This window comes from Thamnophis elegans, chromosome Z, assembly GCF_009769535.1.
Source record: "Thamnophis elegans isolate rThaEle1 chromosome Z, rThaEle1.pri, whole genome shotgun sequence".
Taxonomy (NCBI): domain Eukaryota; kingdom Metazoa; phylum Chordata; class Lepidosauria; order Squamata; family Colubridae; genus Thamnophis; species Thamnophis elegans.
The window spans coordinates 6,049,341-6,070,079 of NC_045558.1; the positions used below are offsets into that span (position 1 = coordinate 6,049,341).

Below are 20,739 nucleotides of genomic sequence, written 5' to 3' on the forward strand. Positions count from 1 at the left end.
AAAGGATGATCACATGACCCAGGGATGCTGCAACAATTGTAAACAAATACTGGTTGCCAAGAGCCCAAATTTCGATCATCTGTCCCTGGGGATGCTGCAACAGTTGTCATGTTTTTTAGTATAGTTATAACTTTCAACAGTCGCTAAACAAACAGTTGTAAGTCAAGGAGTACTCATAATCAATTGGCACCCACACCCACTAAAAAAAAAAAAAGAATAGCTTTGGAGGCAGTTATTTTTCACAGGAATTATCCTGGGCTGAAAAATGGAAGCATAGAAATAAAAACTTTCCTTTTGTCTCTTCATTGTAATTTTAATTTTCCTAATTTTTCAGTAAACCAACCGAATAGGACTTGTGTGCAATTGAAATGTTGATTTTCAGACGGCTGGGTTGACAAAATCAGAAATAAAGAGGTGATAAGCCACCTGGGTAAGCCAAGGGAAATCAAGGCAAATGAGGTCCAGGCAGAAGAACATCATGGCTTCAAAATCTAAATGTTTGATTTGGACAAAATTCAGCAGCACTTTTTCGTGCAGCTGTTGATAAAAATAGGCTCGCTAACATGATTGCCAAAATTCAATGACGGATTCGGCACAAGAAGAAATGCCTTGCCATCAATCCTTCCCATACCAACAAAGTCAAATCAAATCCTTACCAATTTCTAGCAAACCAAAGGACATTTTTCTTTGGTATAAGTTATATTAGAATAGAAATAATCCTCAACTTACAACCGTTTGTTTAGTGACTATTTAAAGTTACAGCAGCACTAAAAAAAGTGATCATTTTTCACACTTACAATCTTTGCAGCATTCCTTGCAGTTACACGATCAAAATTCTGATGCTTGGCAACTGGCATGTATTTATGACGGCTACAGTGTCCCTGGAGTCATGATCCCATTTTGTGACCTTCTGAGAAGCGAAGTCAATTGGGAAGTCAGATTCACTTAGCAACCATGTGACTAATTTAACAACTGCAGCGATTCAACTCTGGCAAGAAAGGTTGCAAAATGGGGTAAAACCCACTTAACAACTGTCTCGCTTAGCCACAGAAATGTTGTTGGGCTCAATTGTGATCAAAGGTCGAGGATGACCTGTAAAAGGGAACATCGGAAATGCTTGTTCCTTCACCTGATGGCATTGCAGCTCGGCGGTAGGCTTCCGGAACTTCTAGCTGAAACACGCTCAAGAGCCTTTCCTCTTCTGCGGTGGCCCGGGCCCTTGCTTGGATGATGTGCTTTTCCAACATTTCTGCCTCCCTTTGTCGGTGATTATACTCTTCACGGAGCTATGATTGCCATGGTTAACATTTAAATATAGATTCAATTTATTTGACATCAAAATACAAATCTTTTGCATCCCTGCCCCTTCCCCCTCCCATGTGCTCCTCTTTCCCGCCCTTTCTACGATCCTGGCACTTTGCCCCAAATCTATCAGGCACTTCCCCATTGGTCCACTGGAGGGTGATCGTCATGGCTGGCTTTCCAGAGGAAGCTGCGAAGGAACTGATGCAGTGGTGGGTTCCTACTGGTTCGGACCGGTTCAGCTGAACTGGTAATAGCTTGGTGGCCTGGGTTGCTGGACCCGGCAGCGACCCAGGGTTGCCACACCCCCGAACTGGTTCTCCTGTTTTCTGCTTCTGCGCATGCGAAGAGCAATTTTAGTTGTACTGCGCATGCACACATAGCACACAGTACGCATCAAACATGTGCATGGCGCACCCCTGCGCAAATCGGCAGTAGTCTGTGTTGAAACCCACCACTGAACTGACATCACAAACAACTCTAGGACGCGGCACTCGCTCTCCTTAATAGCCCAGGCGCTCCCTTCCCCCTCCCATAACATCACAAACAATTATCACTCTAGGAAGCTCCACTTGCTCTCCTGAACAGCCCAGGCATTCCAGAGTTATGCTGGAACACAGATAGATAGATAGATAGATAGATAGATAGATAGATAGATAGATAGATAGATAGATAGATAGATAGATAGATAGATGATAGATAGGTGATAGATAGATAGATAGATAGATAGATAGACAGACAGACAGACAGACAGACAGACAGACAGACAGACAGACAGACAGACACAAACACACACAAATGCATACACCAGAGGTGTCCCCCACCCCATTATTTGTTTCCAGAGAGTAAGTCATCTGTGTACCAAGATTGGTTGAAATTGCTCAAGGCACTCCAGAGTTATGCTGGGACATACATACACACTTACATATATGTACATATATATATTAATTGCTATCCATTTTGAATACATAGCGGAAACAGAAAACTTAAGAATTCACCAGATTGATACTACATAGAACAAAACTGTGATCAGGGTTGTCAAACTGGCAGCCTGCAGGGTGTGCCATGCACAGGCCACACCACCCCAGCTCCGCGAAGGGTAAGAATGTCACAAAACATCACGTGACAGCAACATGACGCCACAGGTTTGACACCCATAATCTAGATGTTCCGCTTCAGATACCACAAAGTCTTCTCCCAGAAGTTAACCAGGAAAACGGGTTGTGAAGAGGATGACCTGATTCTGATTTATTCCATTCCATTTATTTTAATTTTGTAACATAATTAATAAACATATGTTTATGTTATGCTTTTGTGTGTTTATCTCTCTTTGGATATATTGGCAGATAGGACAGCACTCCAGAGGGTTAACGTCATTGTCCAGAGGATGACTGGTTGCCCTCTCCACTCTTTGGAAGAGCTTTATAGCTCCCGCTGCCTTAAGAAAATACAAAACATCCTTAAAGATCCCTCTCATCCTGGGCACCCTTTTTTTGAACTATTACCATCTGGCAAATGATACAAGATAATAAAAACAAGAGGCTGAAAAACAGCTTCTATCCCAGGGAAGTAACTATATTGAACTCTACGGTATAGTGCAATACTAATGCAATATCGGGCTTTCAATTCAATCACATAGAATGTGAAGGAAGATGGTATTAAGTTTCATTGTATGAGGTGCAATGACGATAAAATAAACTAAAATATGTCTGTCAATCTGCTTGTCCATCTACCTCCTACTGTCCCAAAATGATTCAGTTCTGAATGGTGATTAAGCAGAACATTCTGCGGTTCACCAACAAAACCGCGCTCGACTAAACCGCACCCGACTAAACCGCGTCGCTGACGTCATCAACAGGGCGACAACAGCGCGGAGAAAGAAGCACACTGTAAACCCTAAACCTAAAATTAACCCCTAACCCTAAACCTAACCCCCCTAAACCTAATCCTAAACCTAACCCTAAACCTAACCCTAAACCTAACCCTTAACCTAACCCTAAACCTAACCCTTAACCTAACCCTAAACCTAATCCTAACCCTTAACCTAACCCTAAAGCTAACCCTAAAGCTAACCCTTACCTTAAGTTGAATCGGCTTGCTTTCAAAGCGCTATTTAAAGCGCACTTCTTTCTCTGCGCTGGCTGTTGTCGCTCTGTTGATGACATTAGCGACGCGGTTTAGTCAGGCACGGTTTAGTCGAGCGCGGTTTTGACGCGTCACACATTCTGCAAACTTAAATCACCTAATTCTTATGTTTTCCTGAACAGAGCTAAATGGAAAGTTTACCTTTCGCAATTCTTCCACAAAGTATTCGTGATGGGGATTTTTTCCTCCACGGGATTTGATTATATTATCCACCATGTCTGTTGCTATCACCTCTGAAGTATATAAGCTCTTAAAGACTTTGGTTAGCACATGGGAAATGTCCTGAGTGGGGGATAGGAGGAGAAATAATTAGAAACAGATGTAGAAATATTTGATTTGATGATCCTACAATAAGAGCGGATTTCATGTCAATAAATAGTAGAGTTAAATAACTTCTTGAAAAGTTGCAATCGATAGGAAGGCATGGAAAATGGGGAATTACAAAGGCTAAACATGAATCCCGATACAGAAGGTTGTATAATTATTTTATATTCTTTGTCTTGTTTCTTTTTTTGTGTGTATGTTTTTTTTGTTTTTAAAGGTAAAAATGTTTAATAAAAAATATTTTAAAAACTTAATAATTTCTTGAAAACAGATATAAAGCCACCTTCATATTGAAAGTTACAATGCATACGTGTTCGCATTAAACATCTTCAGTATGCATTCTAATTAAATTGACATACTGATAGTCTTCAATTTACAACCACAATTGAGCCCAAAATTTATGTTGCTAAGTGAAGCATTTATTAAATGAATTTTGTCCCATTTTAGGACCTTTCTTGCCACAGTTGTTAAGTGAATCACTGCAGTTGTTTAATTAGTAACAAGATCGTTAAGTGAATCTAGCTTTTCATGTCTTTGCTTCTTAGAAGAGCACAAAAGGTGACTCCAGAACTATCATAAATATGAATCAGTTGCCAAGCATTTTAATTTTGATCATGTGACCATGGGGATGCTTTAATGGTTGCTAAGTGTGAAAAATAGTCATAAGTCACTTTTTTCGATGCTATTGTAACTTTGAACAGTCACTGAATGAACTGTTGTAAGTCGAGGACTAAGATTAGCAGCTGAGTTTCTTGCTATTATGTCTAACTAATTACAGATTAAAGTGACAGGAAATAACTTGCTTTTTAAATTAATAAGGCTTTTTAAAAAATTCAGTCCAAACTACACACAGTTGCTTTCATTCCCTATTGCTGAGTTCTGATGATACAATTAGTGACCATAAGGGAATCTTACGGCAATTGCATGTCATGATGGCTATAAAATTGTTCATGTGACCAACCTGTTTTTACAACCTTTTTTGTCGCAGTCATTAAGCAACCAAGGCAGTCTTAAAAAGAACAACTAATTATTACGTTATGAATGAATGCTGGAGATGTATTGTAATGGAGGTAAGAGAGCAAGAATAAGTAAAGCATTACGGTATGAACTATTAAAAAAGAGTGGGCCAGGTCTTCCAAATATTAGAAATTATTGGATAGCTAATCAATTAAAGATGGTCCCAGATATTATAGCAGTAACTAGAGATTTAATATGGAGGGATATAGAGTTGAAAGAGTTAAGGGAAATAGGTGATCCTATCGAAATATATTGATTTTAAAAAGGATATTTTAAAAATTGTTAAGAGGATAAAAAATCTCTTTATAAATGGAGATACCGGCTAATGCCAGGAATCACTCCTTTAACACTGATGGTAGAAATTGAGAAATTCCCTAAGATTGAATTGAAAGAATCGATTAGTAAACTAAAAGAAAATCAGATATATAAATGGAAGAACAGGATAAAGAATATAACATAACTAAAAAATGTTTTAGAAAATATTAAATTAAATTGGTTGAATTTAATACAATTAGAGAAATGGATAAAAGTGGAAGAAAGATTTGAGGAGAAGGGTAAACAGTTAACAAAATTTGAAATGATTATAAAATAATGTGAGATGAATAAAGAATATATAGAGAAAAGAAGAATAGGGAAAATATATACAACATTAACTGAATTAGAAGAGCAGGCAAAAGATTTAAAATTAATTTGAGAATCAGATTTGGGAGAAATAAATGATAATGATTGAAAAAATATTTGGAGTAGAAGAGTATATAAGAATATGTCAGAGTTAAGGAAAATGGATATAAAGTGATATGGAAGTAGTACATAACACCATGTAAATTAAATCAAATAGATGGTAAATATACAAGTATTTGTTGGAGGTGCAAGAAAAAGGTTGGAACATATAAACATATGTGGTGGGATTGTGATAGCGCACAAAAAATATGGGACATGGTGTTTAGAGAAATTAGAGCCCTGTTGAATGTAAATCTAGAGATGTCACCAAGGATTACATTATTGTTGCTGGTGGAAAAATGGGATATAAATGAAACAAAAAAGGAATTGATTGTAAATTTGATAATGGCAGCTAGATTAGTGATGGCTGAATATTGGGGACGAAATTGGGATATTCAAAGAAATGAGTGGTATAATGAAATTTGGAGTATGGCAACAAATGATAAATTAACAACAGAAATTAAACTTAAAGAAGGGATGATTAAAGTAAACAACTATAATGAAATATGGGGGCATTTTATAAGATCAGTGTTGGTGGAAGGCAAAGGGAACAAACCTATTTAAGTATATATGTTGTATAAGAGCACAATTGGAATATATTGTATAATCTAAGAAATATAAGGGGGGAAGGTCTCCAGGGGGCGAGGGGTGCACTGTAATATGTTTCTTTTCCTTTTTTCTTTTGTCTTTCTTTTCTTTTTTGTATTCAGTTGTATATGTACTGTTTGTATTATTTGTGTTTAAAAAATTATATATATATATATATATATATATATATATATATATATATATATATACATACATACACACACACACACACACACACACACACACACACACACACACACACACATTTAAAATGAAGGTGAATCAACATGTCCCAGGATTATGTTTTGGGGCTAATCTGGGTCAGTTGCTGGGATCAGAGGTTCAATCCTCCGAGCTTTCAGACTTCTCTCTCACCAGAATCTGAAACTTTGTTAATTCCTCAAACTCCCATATCTTTAATCTTAAATTGTTCACCATGAACCTCATACGTTTCCTAAGAGGTCCGTAAGGGGGTGTGCATAAAAGCACCAGCATGCCTACCATCCCTGTCCCCATTGATTCATTCTATGTGTTCGTGGCCATGTTATACTTATTTATATCCATCTATTTGTACCAATCTCATGAGAAAATGTCCATGCCTATACTAATATCTGTTACCTTGTACATGTTGACAAATAAATAAATAAATAAAAATAAATGGTGAGTGAATAGTAAATGTGAATCACGGTGAGAGACAAGTTCCTTGAGGATCAGCTCCAGCACAAGTCCAAAATATCAGAACACTAGAATTCTGGTTCCGTTGACCAAGCGAGATTGGATCCTACAATTGGTTACAGAACAACAAAAAATGTATAACATCATACTGGCCTCAAGCCAAGTGCAAGATATTCATATGTAAAATGATAAAGTTACAATGATTTCAATATTTGGGATCTTCTATATTCATGTAGATTGTGTAGGGTAAGGGTCAAGAAACTTTAAATTACAATCAATCAGAACAGAGCTGTAAGGACCTTAGAGGTCTACTAGTCCAACCCACTCCTCAGGCAGGAAACCCCATATTCTAACTAGGTCCAGTATACTATTTAATGGTTGCTAAGCATTGAGGATCTATGGCCAAAGGTCAACTGAATCGACAGTAAATCTACAAGATACTTCCACAGTACTTTAAAGAAATATTGTGCCTACTGTGTAGATTCCATTTTGAGTAAGAACACCAGCACTAAAATAAAAAGAAGTTAATCTTTCTCCATGCAGGTTCCCATATTTTGATTTAATCCTTCATCTCAGCTAATATTTACTCATCTCAACAATTTTCCCCAGTGGGTTAAGTACTGGAAAAATTTAAAAATGGGACAAATACCAAGCCTTCCTCTTCCTGCAGCAACGTAAGCAATCTCATCTGATCATTCCTAATGTTTTGCTTCATCTTAAACACAAACACTGACACACATACAGGAAATCCTGATCGCCAAGCTTCATTCTCCTGCACTTGGGCCAACGTTTGGTGGCTGGTTGTATTTTCGTAAGCTCTGGAAACATACTGTTAAAAGATAAGGGAGTTTTTCCAGGAAAAAAAATATTATTATGGTTGATCATACAATCAGTTAAATGTTCAGATTGAATTTTGCTCTCTTTTTTTGGTTCACGTGTCCTTGGGATAGGCAGATGCTGTTTAATAATATTAAAGGTATTGTTACAGGGTTAGGGGTTAGGCTTAGCAGTGGTTTCCAGCGTGGGATCCAGGCAATTTGATTTTTAAGGGGGGGGGGTGCAATTTGAGCCTTGTTTAAACCAAGTTAATGACCTTTTAGGCTTTCTCTGCATGAGTAGATTTCACTTTTTGAGTTAAGAATTATATGTCGGGGAGGGGATCAGGATTTTAAAGATGCTTAGATGGGGCATGGCCAAAAAAGGTTGGGAACCACTGACTTAGGGTGTTTTGCAATTATTATTGTTATTATTATTAAATTTAAATAAATGATTTAATAATCATAATAATAATGATTCAAGTGATTTGTTATTAAATCATTCGTCATTGTGGTTCTTCTCCCTGTGAAATAAAAGCATTTACAACATTTTCTGAATAAAGGGGGGTCTTTAAATCTTCGACGACAGAACCTGTCGATAAAATCGGTGTTTCTTAAATACTTTCTCAACTTTTTAAAAATAATAAATTGGTTTTTAAAAAAAAAAAAAACATTTCTCTCCATCGCCCAGCTAAACGGGCGATGATAGAAATGTGTTAAAATACAATCAAATTATCAACAAAACGGATTAAGAAGGTTCCTCTACTGCCCATCCCCCCCCTTGTGCTGCAGGGAGGCTGAATAAGCACTCTGCACATGCCCAGGAATCCTGTGCTTCTCGAGGTCTATGGGGGCATCTTGGACACAGGAAAGAGACATTGCAGGAGGCACTCTGCCCATGCTCAGATAGGAATCGTTTTGCCACTCCAGGCCAGGCGCCGAAGGGGGGGGGGGGGGAGGGCCCTGGGAATGAGAAGCGTCTGCATTGCAAAGTTAACTAAAGCCGGAGGGCGCGGCGGCAGAAGCGGGAGCGGCTCTTCCTTCACCTGAGTCAGCTCTGAGGCGGGCCTGTGCCTGTACATGAAAGGCTCGGGGCTTGGAGAATCCCTGGGGCGCAGCGCGCCCCTTTCCTCGGCCGGCAGCATCTTCGCACAGCAGCCTTTTCCCGGTTGCTAAGAGCTTGCTTTCTGAGAAGCGAAAACCGGGCCCTTAGCAACAGCGACTTCCGCTCGCTTCCGGAAGTCGCCGCCTCCGGGCTCCGATCTTTTCCAATCTAGCCAGGTTGATTTTTGTCCTTTGTCTACCGTTCCCAGAAATCATAGCCAGCGCGCTAGGCCTTGTGGGAAATGTAGGCGCATAAATGGTTTTATATCGCTGATGGGTGGGTGGATAGGAATAGGGATAGGATAGGAATAGGAATAGGAATACGATAGAATAGGGTAGAATAGGATAGGAAAGGAATAGGAGTAGGAATACAATAGAAAGGAATGGGAGTAGGAATAGGAAAGGAATAGGTATAGGATAGGAAAGGAATAGAATAGGGATAGGATAGGACAGGAATAAGAATAAGAATAGGATAGGAATAGGAGTAGGAATGGAATAGGAAAGGAATCGGATAGGGATAGGAGAGGATAGAATTCTTTACTGGTATGATTTGACACTCAAGGAATTTGTCTCCAGTTCATATTCTTTTTTTTTTTTTTACTATTAATTTTTTTTTATTTTGTTACTGTGGGAAGTTATCATCCAGCCCTCTCCCAGAAAAATGAAATATCCTAGGAAATATTGAAAAGGCAGAATATTTCTCTGGATGTGAAAAGAAACATGTTTCAAAAGACAGAATAGTTGCCTATAGCTTTCTGCCCATCCCCAGCTAATGGGCCATTAAGATGGCCAGGCCAGCCCACTTTACATAATAAAGACTTCTCCTCACTGCAGCTGTAGTGGGAAGGGATATTACTCAACTGACCACAAGGCAACTGAGAACTCATCGCAGCCTAGAGAGTAGCCCCCTGCATGGCACCATGGGAGTCTGACAACCAGTCAGAATATATTTCTTACACAGGAACAGGAAACAGAGAGGTGGGACTGAACAGGGTATAAAAAGCCTAGCAAGCCCCTTCCTCAGCCCTTCTCTCTTCTTCTCCATCAACATTGAAACATGTGATCACCTTTTCTGGTCAGGGCTCAAGCCATGTGGCCCTGTCCAACAATAAACCATCTTTCCAAGCAGCCTCCATGTCTCCAGTGTCTTCTTCCCCACTTGGAGCTGAACCCAGAAGGACATTTCTTTCAACTGTTACATAAACAACACATGCCCACACCAGTGGGAAAAGAAAAAATCAAAACACAAAAAAGACAAAAAAACAGAAAACAAGGCAGGGGGAAAAAAGAAAAAACAAGAGAAAAAAAGAAAAAAAAACACAAGTATATATTATAAAAAAGTATATCAGCTGGTTACAACATGTTTTGGTGCATCTCTTCCATTAATTCATATTAATTCAAATATCTTAACTCAAATGTTTACCATATTGACATCATCATACCTCCACTTTTAGTTGACTACAGTTATTTAAACATCTTTCATCCTTAACTATGCCAAAGATTTAATCCATAACCACATGCTAGCATTTCATTTACTTGTTTATAAAATCCTCCACTAACATCAAATCCTCATATCCTGTTTTAGCTAAGCATCCATAATATTTAATACCAAAAATCCCATCCTCCATGTATATAGTTTATTATAATTCTCCTTTCTTTATGTAATTATATCGTATATCATAACATTTTCCCCATATTAGTTAACATTTAACTATATATAGTTTTATTTTATTTTTTAATAGTGATAATTATTGTGATTAATAACCTTTGTATATGGTCCAAAAATATTTCTAACCTTCCCTTCTCATATCCAATTATTATTTATCATTATTTATTATTTATTGGTATGATTTGACACTCAAGGAATTTGTCTCCAGTTCATATGCTTTCAATGTACATGCAAACAACAAAGTGATAGGTCATATATCATAGATATATATGATATCTATAATATATGACCTATATATCTCTGATATCTACGATATCTACGAAAGAAGGAGATAGGGAGGGAGGGAGGGAGGGAGGGAGGGAGGGAGGGAGGAAGGAAGGAAGGCTAGAGATTTCATTATCAAAATGGATGAAACTATACAAGCTGATGTATCCTAATGAGCTAATGTATCTGATCTAGAGAATGCCCCTTTCGGGCTTTTGTCGAGCCAAACCATGACTGGTTTTCACCATCGTGGCTTCACCATCAATCCAGAGAGGCTTGATTCATAAATAATACAAAGCCATAAAACCTTGAAATATGTAAGGACTTCACGCACCGCACAGACAAAATCAAACAAATTGCATTTTTGCTTGACTGCAATCCGTGAACCCATAAATTCGCCCCCTATCTCTTATGGGTAAAATAAGAACACAAAGATAACATTTCATTATAATTAGATGCAGTTAAATTATCATTTCCTCGTATTTGTTAATTTGTAATTTGTAATTTAATTTGTAATTTTAATAGATTTGTATGCTGCCCAATCCCGAAGGACTCCGGGCGACTTATATAAAACAATTTAAAAAATATTTAAAAAGATTAAAAACACGAGACAGAACGACTTAAAAACAGAAAACACAACATGCACTCAGTTGTAATGGGGCTGAAGCTCAGTCAAGATCAACAGCCCCAGGCCTGCCAGAACAGCCAGGTCTTAACAGACTTATGGAAGGCCAGGAGAGTAGGGAGGGTCTGGATCTCAGGGGGTAGATAGTTCCAAAGGGCCGGGGCAGCAACAGAGAAGGCTCTCCCCCGAGGAGCCACCAGACGGCATTGCGTGGCCGACGGTACCCGGAGAAGGCTCGTCCTGTGCAATTTTATTGGACGCTGGGAGGTATGTTGCAGGAGGCGGTCACGGAGATATCCAGATCCTAGGCCATGTAGGGCTTTATAGGTAATAACCAGCACCTTGAAGCGTGTCCGGAGACCGATGGGAAGCCAGTGCAGCTCACGGAGGATAGGTGTAACATGGGTGTACCTAGGTACACCCAGTATCGCTCGCGCGGCTGCATTCTGGACCAATTGTAGTCTCCGAACACTCTTCAGGGGCAGCCCCATGTAGAGGGATTAATTTTAGATTAAAAAGCACAACAGTTTTTTTAAAAGGATAAATAATGCTAATCATATCCATTAAAATCAGCCTACATTCCATGTCTGTTTCGATAACCATCTATTCCCTTTGTTTTTAATAGAAGTTAATTAAAGATACATGGGTGCAAAAGCATAAATGTCCAAACTTACTACAGTACATTTAAATTTTCTTTACTGGAATTCCTTTCTGCATTTGTTAAGTGAATCACTGCAGTTCTTAAACTAGTAATATGGTTGTTAAATGAGTCTGACACGCCTATTGATTTTGCTTGTCAGAAAGTCACAAAAGAGGATCAAATAACCCCTGGGCACTGCGGCTGTCATAAATATGAACCAATTATCAAGAATCCTAATGTAAATCATGTGATCTTGGGGAAGCTAAAATGGCCCTAAGTGTGGAAAATTATCATAAATCACTTTTTTTAGTGCCATTGTAACTTTGGTCACTGAAAGTTGTAAGTCAAGGACTACCCAAATCAGGGTGCCTAGATTCGTCACAAATCTTCAACTTTGTTAGTAACTATACAGTATATAAAAAATTATTCATCCACTCCATTGGCTACAAACAGAGTTTTATGAAAGCTGCTCCTGAAATAACGTATATAGAGTAGAATAACAGACTTGGAAGGGGCCTTGGAGGTCTTCTAGTCCAACCCCCTGCTTAAGCAGGAAACCCTATACCATTTCAGACAAATGGTTGCCCAATCTGTTCTTCAAAACCTCCAGTGTTGGGGCATTCACAACCTCTGGAGGCAAGCAACTGATTAGTAGTTGTTCTAACTCAGGAAATTTCTCCTCGGTTCTAAGTTGCTTCTCTCCTTGATTAATTTCCATCTCTTGCTTCTTCAAAGCACCCTCAGGTGCTTTGGAGAACAGCTTGAGCCCCTTTCTTCTTTGTATCAGCCCCAAAGATATTGGAGCACTGCTATCATGTCACTCCCATCCTTCTTTTTATTAAAAAGGAGACATGATAGCAGCATTCCATCATTTGACGGGCTGCCACAAAGAAGAGGGGTTTCAACTTATTTTCTAAAGCACCATAAAACAGGATTCCTGCATGAGCAAGGGGTTGGACTAGAAGACCTCCAAGATCCCTTGAAGCTCCATTTGATTTAAGTTCTCAGTTCTCTTAACTATCGCAGACTCCTTTATGGCTGTTGTGTGTAGAGAACTACCTCTAATTCTTTCCAACCCATCCTGCATTCATGTCACCACAAGTCCTTCTTTTCCTTAAACTAGTCATACCTAATTCCAGCAACTGTTCTTTGTATATTTTGTCCTCCAGTCCCCTAATCCTCTTTGTTGCTCTTCTCTGCACTCTTTCTAGAGTCTCAACATCTGTTTTACACTGTGCAACCAACATTGGATGCCATATTCCAAGTGTGGCCTTACCAAGGCCTTACAGAGTGGTATTAACACTTCACAAGATCTTGATTCTATTCCTCTATTAATGCAACAGTGCCTCCAGCTTCATCATTAATTGGTTCAGGAGATGGATGAGTACCAAAAACGATGAATACTTTCCCTTAAGGAATAATGTAATGAATTACACTGACAGGTTCTAGCTTGTGCATTGAGTACTGTAGGAAGTTAGCAGCTACCCTTCTCCTAGAACAATGAAATAATCTAGGAAATATTAAAAAGGCAGAATATTATATTTCCCTGGAAATAGAGAAACATGTTTTTTTTTAAAGGCAGGAAGCAGACTCACACTCTTAATAGCCACCCTCCTCAATAGCCCACAGCAGATGTCCACAATGAAGAGGTAAAGAGATAGCTAGGTCTATTCATAGGCAAATGCCGTCACTCAAGATCCAACAAAGGTAGGAGTAGCCCTCTATTCATCTAGCACAGGGTTGGGTTACTGCAGTGTTATTGCCGGTTCGCTGCGTGCATGTGTACAGTTGCCTGTAAATTATTCTGTGCATGTGCAGAACATTTAAAAAGGGTTTAAAAACATGCTGGTAATGGCATGGGCCACTGGTGAACCAGTTCGGGAGCATGGCCAGCCTGCCATCCCTACCAGTTTGATGACCCGGTCTCGGTTTCCACTACCGGTGTGAACCGGTAGCAACCCATCTAGCAACAGAATTCACCACATGGCACCTGGGGAGATTACATCATCCAGCAAGATTCAACCAAGCTTGGGACTCAAGACACTACAAAGTTACCCCTGCATGGCCCCATGGGAGTCTGACAACCAATCAGAGTACATTTCTTACACAGGAACAGGAAGCTCCAAGGCAGGTTCCAAGAGAGGGTATAAATCTATCTATCTATCTCCCACCCATGTGCCTTTTTTTCTTTTGCCCAGGAGCTCCAAGCCATGTGGTCCTGTCCACCATTAAACCATTTTTCCAAACAGCCACCATGTTTCCAGTGTGCTTTTCCCCACTTAGAACCCAGATGGACATTTCTTCCAACAGTAACCAACACACAATGAGTATTGAGTAAGTACTGGGACAAAATTTTCACATCAAAATGCATTGAGTATGAAATCTGATGAGTTTCAAAGCAGTTAAGTACCAAGATGCCACTGTGTTCTCGAAGTGACAGTTGGTGGTCACCAATGAGGACACACAGGTAGTCCTCCACCTATGGCTGCAATTGTGCCCCAAATGTATGTTGCTAAATGAGAAATTTGTTAGGTGCATTTTGCTCCGTTTTACGTCTTTTCCTGCCACATTTATTAAGTGAATCGCTGCAATTATAAAATTAGCAACGCAGTTGTTAAGTGAATCTGGTTTTTCCATTAGCTTTGCTTATTAGAAGGTCGCAAAAGGGGAGCACATGACCCTGGGACACTGCAACTGTCATAAGTACATGCCAGTTGCCAAGCATTCTAATTCTGATCACATGACCACGGGGAGGTTGCAACAGTCATAAATGTGAGAAACGTTCTTATCATTTTTTTTCAGTGCCGTTGTAACTTTGAATAAACTGTTGTAAGCCGAGGACTACCTGTATTGAAATCCATCTTCTCCATCCCGATCGCCTCCTAAAAGATTGGGACTACAACTCCCAGAAGGCCCAGCTTGCACACTGTACTATTATTGTTGGTCTCAGTCTATCTGCAGAATGCTAACTTTTCAAACATTGCTCTAATTAAGTAAGAAATAAATGATGGAAACTAATGGAGTGCTTTCATCCTCAGCCTCTCAAAGATGTGTGGACTTCAAATTTCAGGATTCCTCAGCCATCTCTCTTAAAATCAAAAGACATAATTCAAAACGGGGTGTACAGGAATTCATGGCTTTAATGATTACTTTGTACCTTGAATAGTACTCCTTGAATAGTAACTGCAATTGAGCCAAGAACTATGGTCATAAGTCATTGCAGTCATTAAGTGGGTCATCCTGCAAATTGGAACTGATTTTATGACATTCTTTTTTCCCCCCCCAACAGTCTCACATTAAGCAAATGGATTTTCTGCAATGGGAACTTTTTGCCAGAAACTAGAAATAACTGTGGGAAGCCAGCAAAGCAATTTGGTAATTGCAATAATGTGACCAAAAGACACCACAAACAGCCATAAATCTGAGCCAATTGTCAAACGTCCAAAATGCAATCAAGTGACCAGGGTGTGTACGCGTGGTCACTTTGAAAGCAGATTGTAAGTTAAGGGAGGCATTCATCATAACTTTGATCAGTAATTGACCAGCCCTATGTCAAGGACTACCTGTAGTTCAATAGTCATCAACACTTTCTTGTCTGGGCTGTAGATTTGAGATTTGAAATGGGGTAGGGCACTGTAAATAATTCTCGATTTATGTCCACAATTGAGCCCAAAATTTCTTTTGCGAAGTAAGGTAGTTGTTAAGTGAGTTTTGCCCCATTTTATTACCTTTCTTGCCATCGTAGTTAAATTAATCAGATTAACAGATTAATGGAATTGAAAGGGCCCTTGTAGGTCATCTAGCCCAACCCCCTGCCCAGGCAGGAGACCCTACACCATTTCTGACAAATGGCAGGCCAGTCTCTTCTTGAAGGCTTCCAGTTATGAAGCTCCCACAACTTGCAAAAGCAACTTCTGTTCCACTGATTCATTGGTCTCACTGTTAGGAAATTTATCCTTAGTTCTAGGTTGCTTCTCTCCTTGATTAGTTTCCACCCATTGCTTCTTTTTCTACCCTCAGGTGCTTTGGAGAATAGCTTGACTCCCTCTTCTTTGGGGAAACCCCTGAGATATTGGAAGGCTGCTATCATGTCTCCCCTGGTCCTTCTTTTAATTAAACTCGACATCCCCAGTTCCTGCAACCGTTCTTCATATGTTTCAGCCTCCAGTCCCCTAATCCTCTTCGTTGCCCTTCTCTGCGCTCTTTCTAGAGTCTCCACATCTTTTTTAAAGCGTAGTGAACAAAAATCACTGATCAGATTAAGGGAATCTGACCTCCCCCTTAACTTCACTTGTCAGAAGTTCGCAAAAAAATGACATGCGACCGTCATAAATGCAAGTCAGTTTCCAAGTATCTGAACTTTGATACGTGACCGTGGGGATGTTCGTAAGTTTGAAAAATGGTCATAACCTGCTTTTTTCAGTGCTGTTGTAACTTCGAGTGGTCATTAAATGAATGGCTATATAAGTCGACTACCTGTACTAAATAATTTATAGGTGCTTATAGGGATAGTATCCATGCTGTCACCTAATTGCCCTTTGCAATTATGTTCTCACTCACTGGATGATTTTATTCGCCTCGCCCTGAATTTAGTCTCTATTGGGAGAGGACATGATCCTTAAGGTCTTCCCCCTTTTTTTTTTTTTTGTTTATTTGGGCCTGCTGCTAATTTAAACATATCAGATGATATTTTTTTTTTGGCTGCAGAAAAAAAATGAGCCTAATTGTTATTAGTCTCATTTGCCTTTGAGAAGTATTCAGGGAGGAGTACATGGGCTCAGTTTCATACCTGTGCATAAGCCTGTGCAGACACATTCTTGCTCTGAAGGCAGTGCATGAAGTTGACTAAAGACTTCCTTGTTCATGTCAAAAGAATGTGAGATATCAGAATGGCCCGGAAGATGTCCACAGTTGGGTGCACTTTAGACACCCATTAAGAACTGGACTTGCAGCATTTCAGAGAGAAAGGGGGGGGGGAGGGAGGGAAGGAGGGAGGGGGAGGGAGAGAGAGGGGGGGGAGAGAGGGACGGAGAGAGGGAGGGAGGGAGGGAGGGAGGGAGGAAGGAAGGAAGGAAGGAGAGAAACAGAAACAATGAGAGGGAGAAAAGTGGGAGGGAGAGAGGACGAAAGAGAGAAAGAAAGAGAGAAGGAAAGAAAGAGAAGGAAAGAAAGAAGGAAAGAGAGAGAGGGAAAGAGAGGACAGTGAGAAAGAGAGAAGGAAAGAAGGAAAGGAAAGGAAAGAAGGAAAGATAAAGAAAGAAGGAAGGAAAAAGAAAGAAAGAAAGAAACAGAAACAGTGAAAGTGAGAAAAGTGGGAGGGAGGGAGGAAGAAAGAGAGAAAGAAAGAGACAGAAGCAGAGACAGAGACTGAAGAAAAGGAAGCAAAAGTTAGAAACAAGATTTATTTTCATCCTTGCAAAGAATTGGTGTGTATGTGTGTGTGTTGGATTTCACATTTTATGCAAATTACAATATAGAAATAACTAAAGCTCACAGCTGTACCAAAAACCAGAGTTCTCCCATCATGCTACTAAACTGTTATTTACTGAATCACAGCTTGTAGAACAACCCATAATTGGCTGAATTTCAGCCACAAAGCAAAATCCTTCCTGCTTTGTTGACCAGATATTTGACCACTGCATGCAAATATCTTATCCAATTATGATTGCAAGGATCAAACATTACCCGTGCTTCTTTATTTCATAAAGAAAATAATAGCATATTTGTCTCTGAAAGCTGTGCTTAATTACATGAGCATTGTAACAGCAACACATTTGCAGCAATTATATATTTTCACCTCCCCCAATAGGTACAGGTAGTCCTCAATGTACAACCACAATTGAGCCTAAAGTTTTTGTTGTTAAGTGAGACATTTGTTAAGTGAGTTTTGCCCCATTTTAGGGCCTTTCTTGGCACAGATGTTAAGGGAATCACTGCAGATGTTAAGCTAGTAACATGGTTGTTAAGTGGAATCCTCTGTTCCCATTGATTTCATTTGGCAGAAGGTCTCAAAAGGGGATCGCTTGGACACGTAACCATCATATATACCTGCCAGTTGCCAAATGTCTCCATGTCTTTTTTCGTCTCTGTGAATTTATACTTTCCACTTGGATATTCCAGAGCCTAGAACTGGTGCATATTCAAAGTAAGTCTTCCCCCAATTTTTCCCTAATCCTAACCCACTTATAATTATTATTCTCCACTTTCTTTTTATGGATGATTAAAATGGGAAACAATCTGGAAATGTCTTGGGTTATTGATAAAAAAAAATGTTTTGTATTTTTTAATTTTTTTTTTGTCTCTTTGGATATAGGTGATTTTTTTGGTACATTGGTTCCTTAAGTGTATAGGTTGAGCAGCTAGGAGGAAAACCTTAATTTAAAATAATAATAAAAATTTTATATTAAAAACCTTTCTGTTTCTCAAGAATATCATAGCCAAGCCAAATATACCCATTTCAAAGACCCCGAAGCGGTCATAAATATGAACCAGTTGCCAAGTATCTGATTGTAAATCACGTGGTCATGGAGATGCGCGCCATGGTCATAGGTATGAAAAATGGTCATGTAACTTTGAACGGTCACTAAATGAACTGTTGTAAATCGAGAACTAGCTGTACTAGAATTATATATGGATCTTTAGTTTTGCACTAACAATATTAAAAGGAAGTGGTTGGCTTTGTGTATGGCAGGGATGTCAAACTCTATTTCACTGAGGGCCACATCAGAGTTGTGTTTGACCTCGGAGAGCCAAGGCGGCTGTGGCTGGCATGGCCAGCTCCACATCACTCAGTGGCGGGTTTCAAAAAATTTTGGGACCTCTTCTGTAAGCGTGGCCCGCTTTCCGGGTCCACTGGTGGAACCTCTTCTAACCGGTTCGGTAGATTTGACGAACCGGTTCTACCAAATAGGTGCGAACTGGTAGGAACCCACCTCTGACATCACTTGTGTTGGGGGTACCAGTGGTGGCCAAGTGCTTAGGCAGGACTTCCCTCAGACTCTCCCTCACTCTCATTATAATCTCCTCCTTCCTTCCTTCCCTCCTTCCTTCCTTCCTTCCTTCCTTCCTTCCCTTCTTTCCTTCCTTTTCTTTTTCCTTCCCTCTTCATTCTCCTTTCTCCTTCCTTCCCCTCTCTCCTTCGTTTTCCTTCTGTGCTTGTTAGGTAAGCTCCCCGTTAGGAGAGCGAGTGCGTTCAGAGAAGCGTTGTGAGAGTTGTGTTGGAGAACACACAAACCAGCATACAGAGACACTCCAGTTTAAATAGGCTTTTACTTTCGTGGAAATAGAGGTTCAGAGTCCATCAAACAGTCCAAGTCATACACAGATAAGACAGTCAGTCATCAAACGTCCTTCAGTTAAGGGATAATCCAAATAACATAGTCCAGTAATCGTACAAACAGTCCGGTAATCAAAGTTTGCTAGCAGTTGCAAAACTTACAATAGCTCATTGCACTTTTTAACAGCCAGCTTCCAAAACACTCAGATCAGATCAGCCCAGTATCTAACAAACAGAGAGCTAACAGTCATTCTAGCTCCCTCTTATGGTCGATTGAGGAAACAGCAACCAATCACATTTTACAGTATGATTTAAAGAAACAAGTATACCATGGTTACTTGATTTATATATTGCCAACCCAACCGTTAGATTATATTCCTAACAGTGCTCTCTTCCCATCTTCCCTTCTTTTTCTTTGTCTTTCCTCTTTCCCTTTCTCCTTTCTTGTCCCTTCTTTCATGCTCAAATACAAAAGGGGAAACGTTTCCCCTTTTGTTTTGGTTTTGTTTTCCTAGCCCTCTGCCATTGAAAACGGAGCCTGGGTGGCTGCGCGCAGGGGCGCTGTGGGCTGGTCCTTTGCTGTTTCCAAGATAGCCCTGCAGGTGAGATCTAAGAACCCCGTGGGCCGGATAGGGCCTGTGGCCTTGAGTTTGACACTCCTGGTATATGGGATTCTTTGCGATTCCATTTGTTCCATTGTTTGCTTGAAACTACTACTACTACTACTACTACTACTACTACTACTACTACTACTACTACTTCATCATCTATCTATCATCTATCTATCTTCTATCTTCTTCTATCTATCTCCTTCTTCTATCTTCTTCATACACACACACACACACACAAACACACACTGGTGTGTCTCTGTGTGTGTGTGCGTGCATGTGTGCGTGCGTGCGTGCGTGCGCGTACATAACTGGAGCACCTCAAGCAATTTCAATTGAACTTGGTACACAGATGACTTACCCTCTGGAAACCCTTACTGGGGAAGGAGAGATACCCCTGGCATGTGTGTATGTGTGTGCGTGTGTGTTCCAGCATAACTCTGGAACGCCTGGGCCGTTCAGGAGAATGAGTACAGCATCCTACAGTGGCAATTGTTTGTGATGTCAGTTTCTTTACAGCTTCCTCTGGAAAGCCAGCTATTGGGTTTGCTTTCCAGCAATGGGGAAGCACTGAATGGATTTGGGGCAAAGTGCCAGGACCATAGACAGGGCAGGAAAGAGGAGCGCATGGGAGGGGGAGGGCAGGGATGATGGGCATGGGAGTAGGGGGAAGAAAGGCCCCTCTCAATGCTTCCCTGACAGACAAACGCTTTGATGTCTATAAATACCCAGGCAACAGTCGTTTATCAGCTAGTATCTTCTAAAAAAAAAAATCCAGTCAGTTGTAGCTAATCCAGTAAACTACAATAAAGTTAAATATGTTACAGTAAAATACATGTTAAATATGCCAGCAATTAATCCAATTATCTTTGCTGCTCACTAGAATTTGATTTTTTTTTTTTTTAGCTCGTTCTCCTTTTCCGTAGAGTTGGAAGAGGAGAAGTAACTTAAAAGTCACATCGTGTTC

General features: G+C 39.9%; 1 protein-coding gene across 1 annotated transcript in view; it reads right to left on the reverse strand.

Annotated features, from left to right (window-relative positions):
* DLEC1 (DLEC1 cilia and flagella associated protein) overlaps positions 1–8,780 on the reverse strand; it is an 86,792-nt gene extending 78,012 nt beyond the window's left edge. Inside the window, exons 1-3 of the mRNA XM_032238265.1 lie at positions 8,633–8,780; positions 3,589–3,729; positions 1,130–1,286 (exon numbers count right to left, since the gene is read on the reverse strand). Of these exons, the coding sequence (XP_032094156.1) occupies positions 1,130–1,286; positions 3,589–3,729; positions 8,633–8,731 (397 nt within the window). The 5' untranslated portion in view covers positions 8,732–8,780. The remainder of the gene's footprint in view (positions 1–1,129; positions 1,287–3,588; positions 3,730–8,632) is intronic.
* Positions 8,781–20,739: the final 11,959 nt, after the last annotated feature.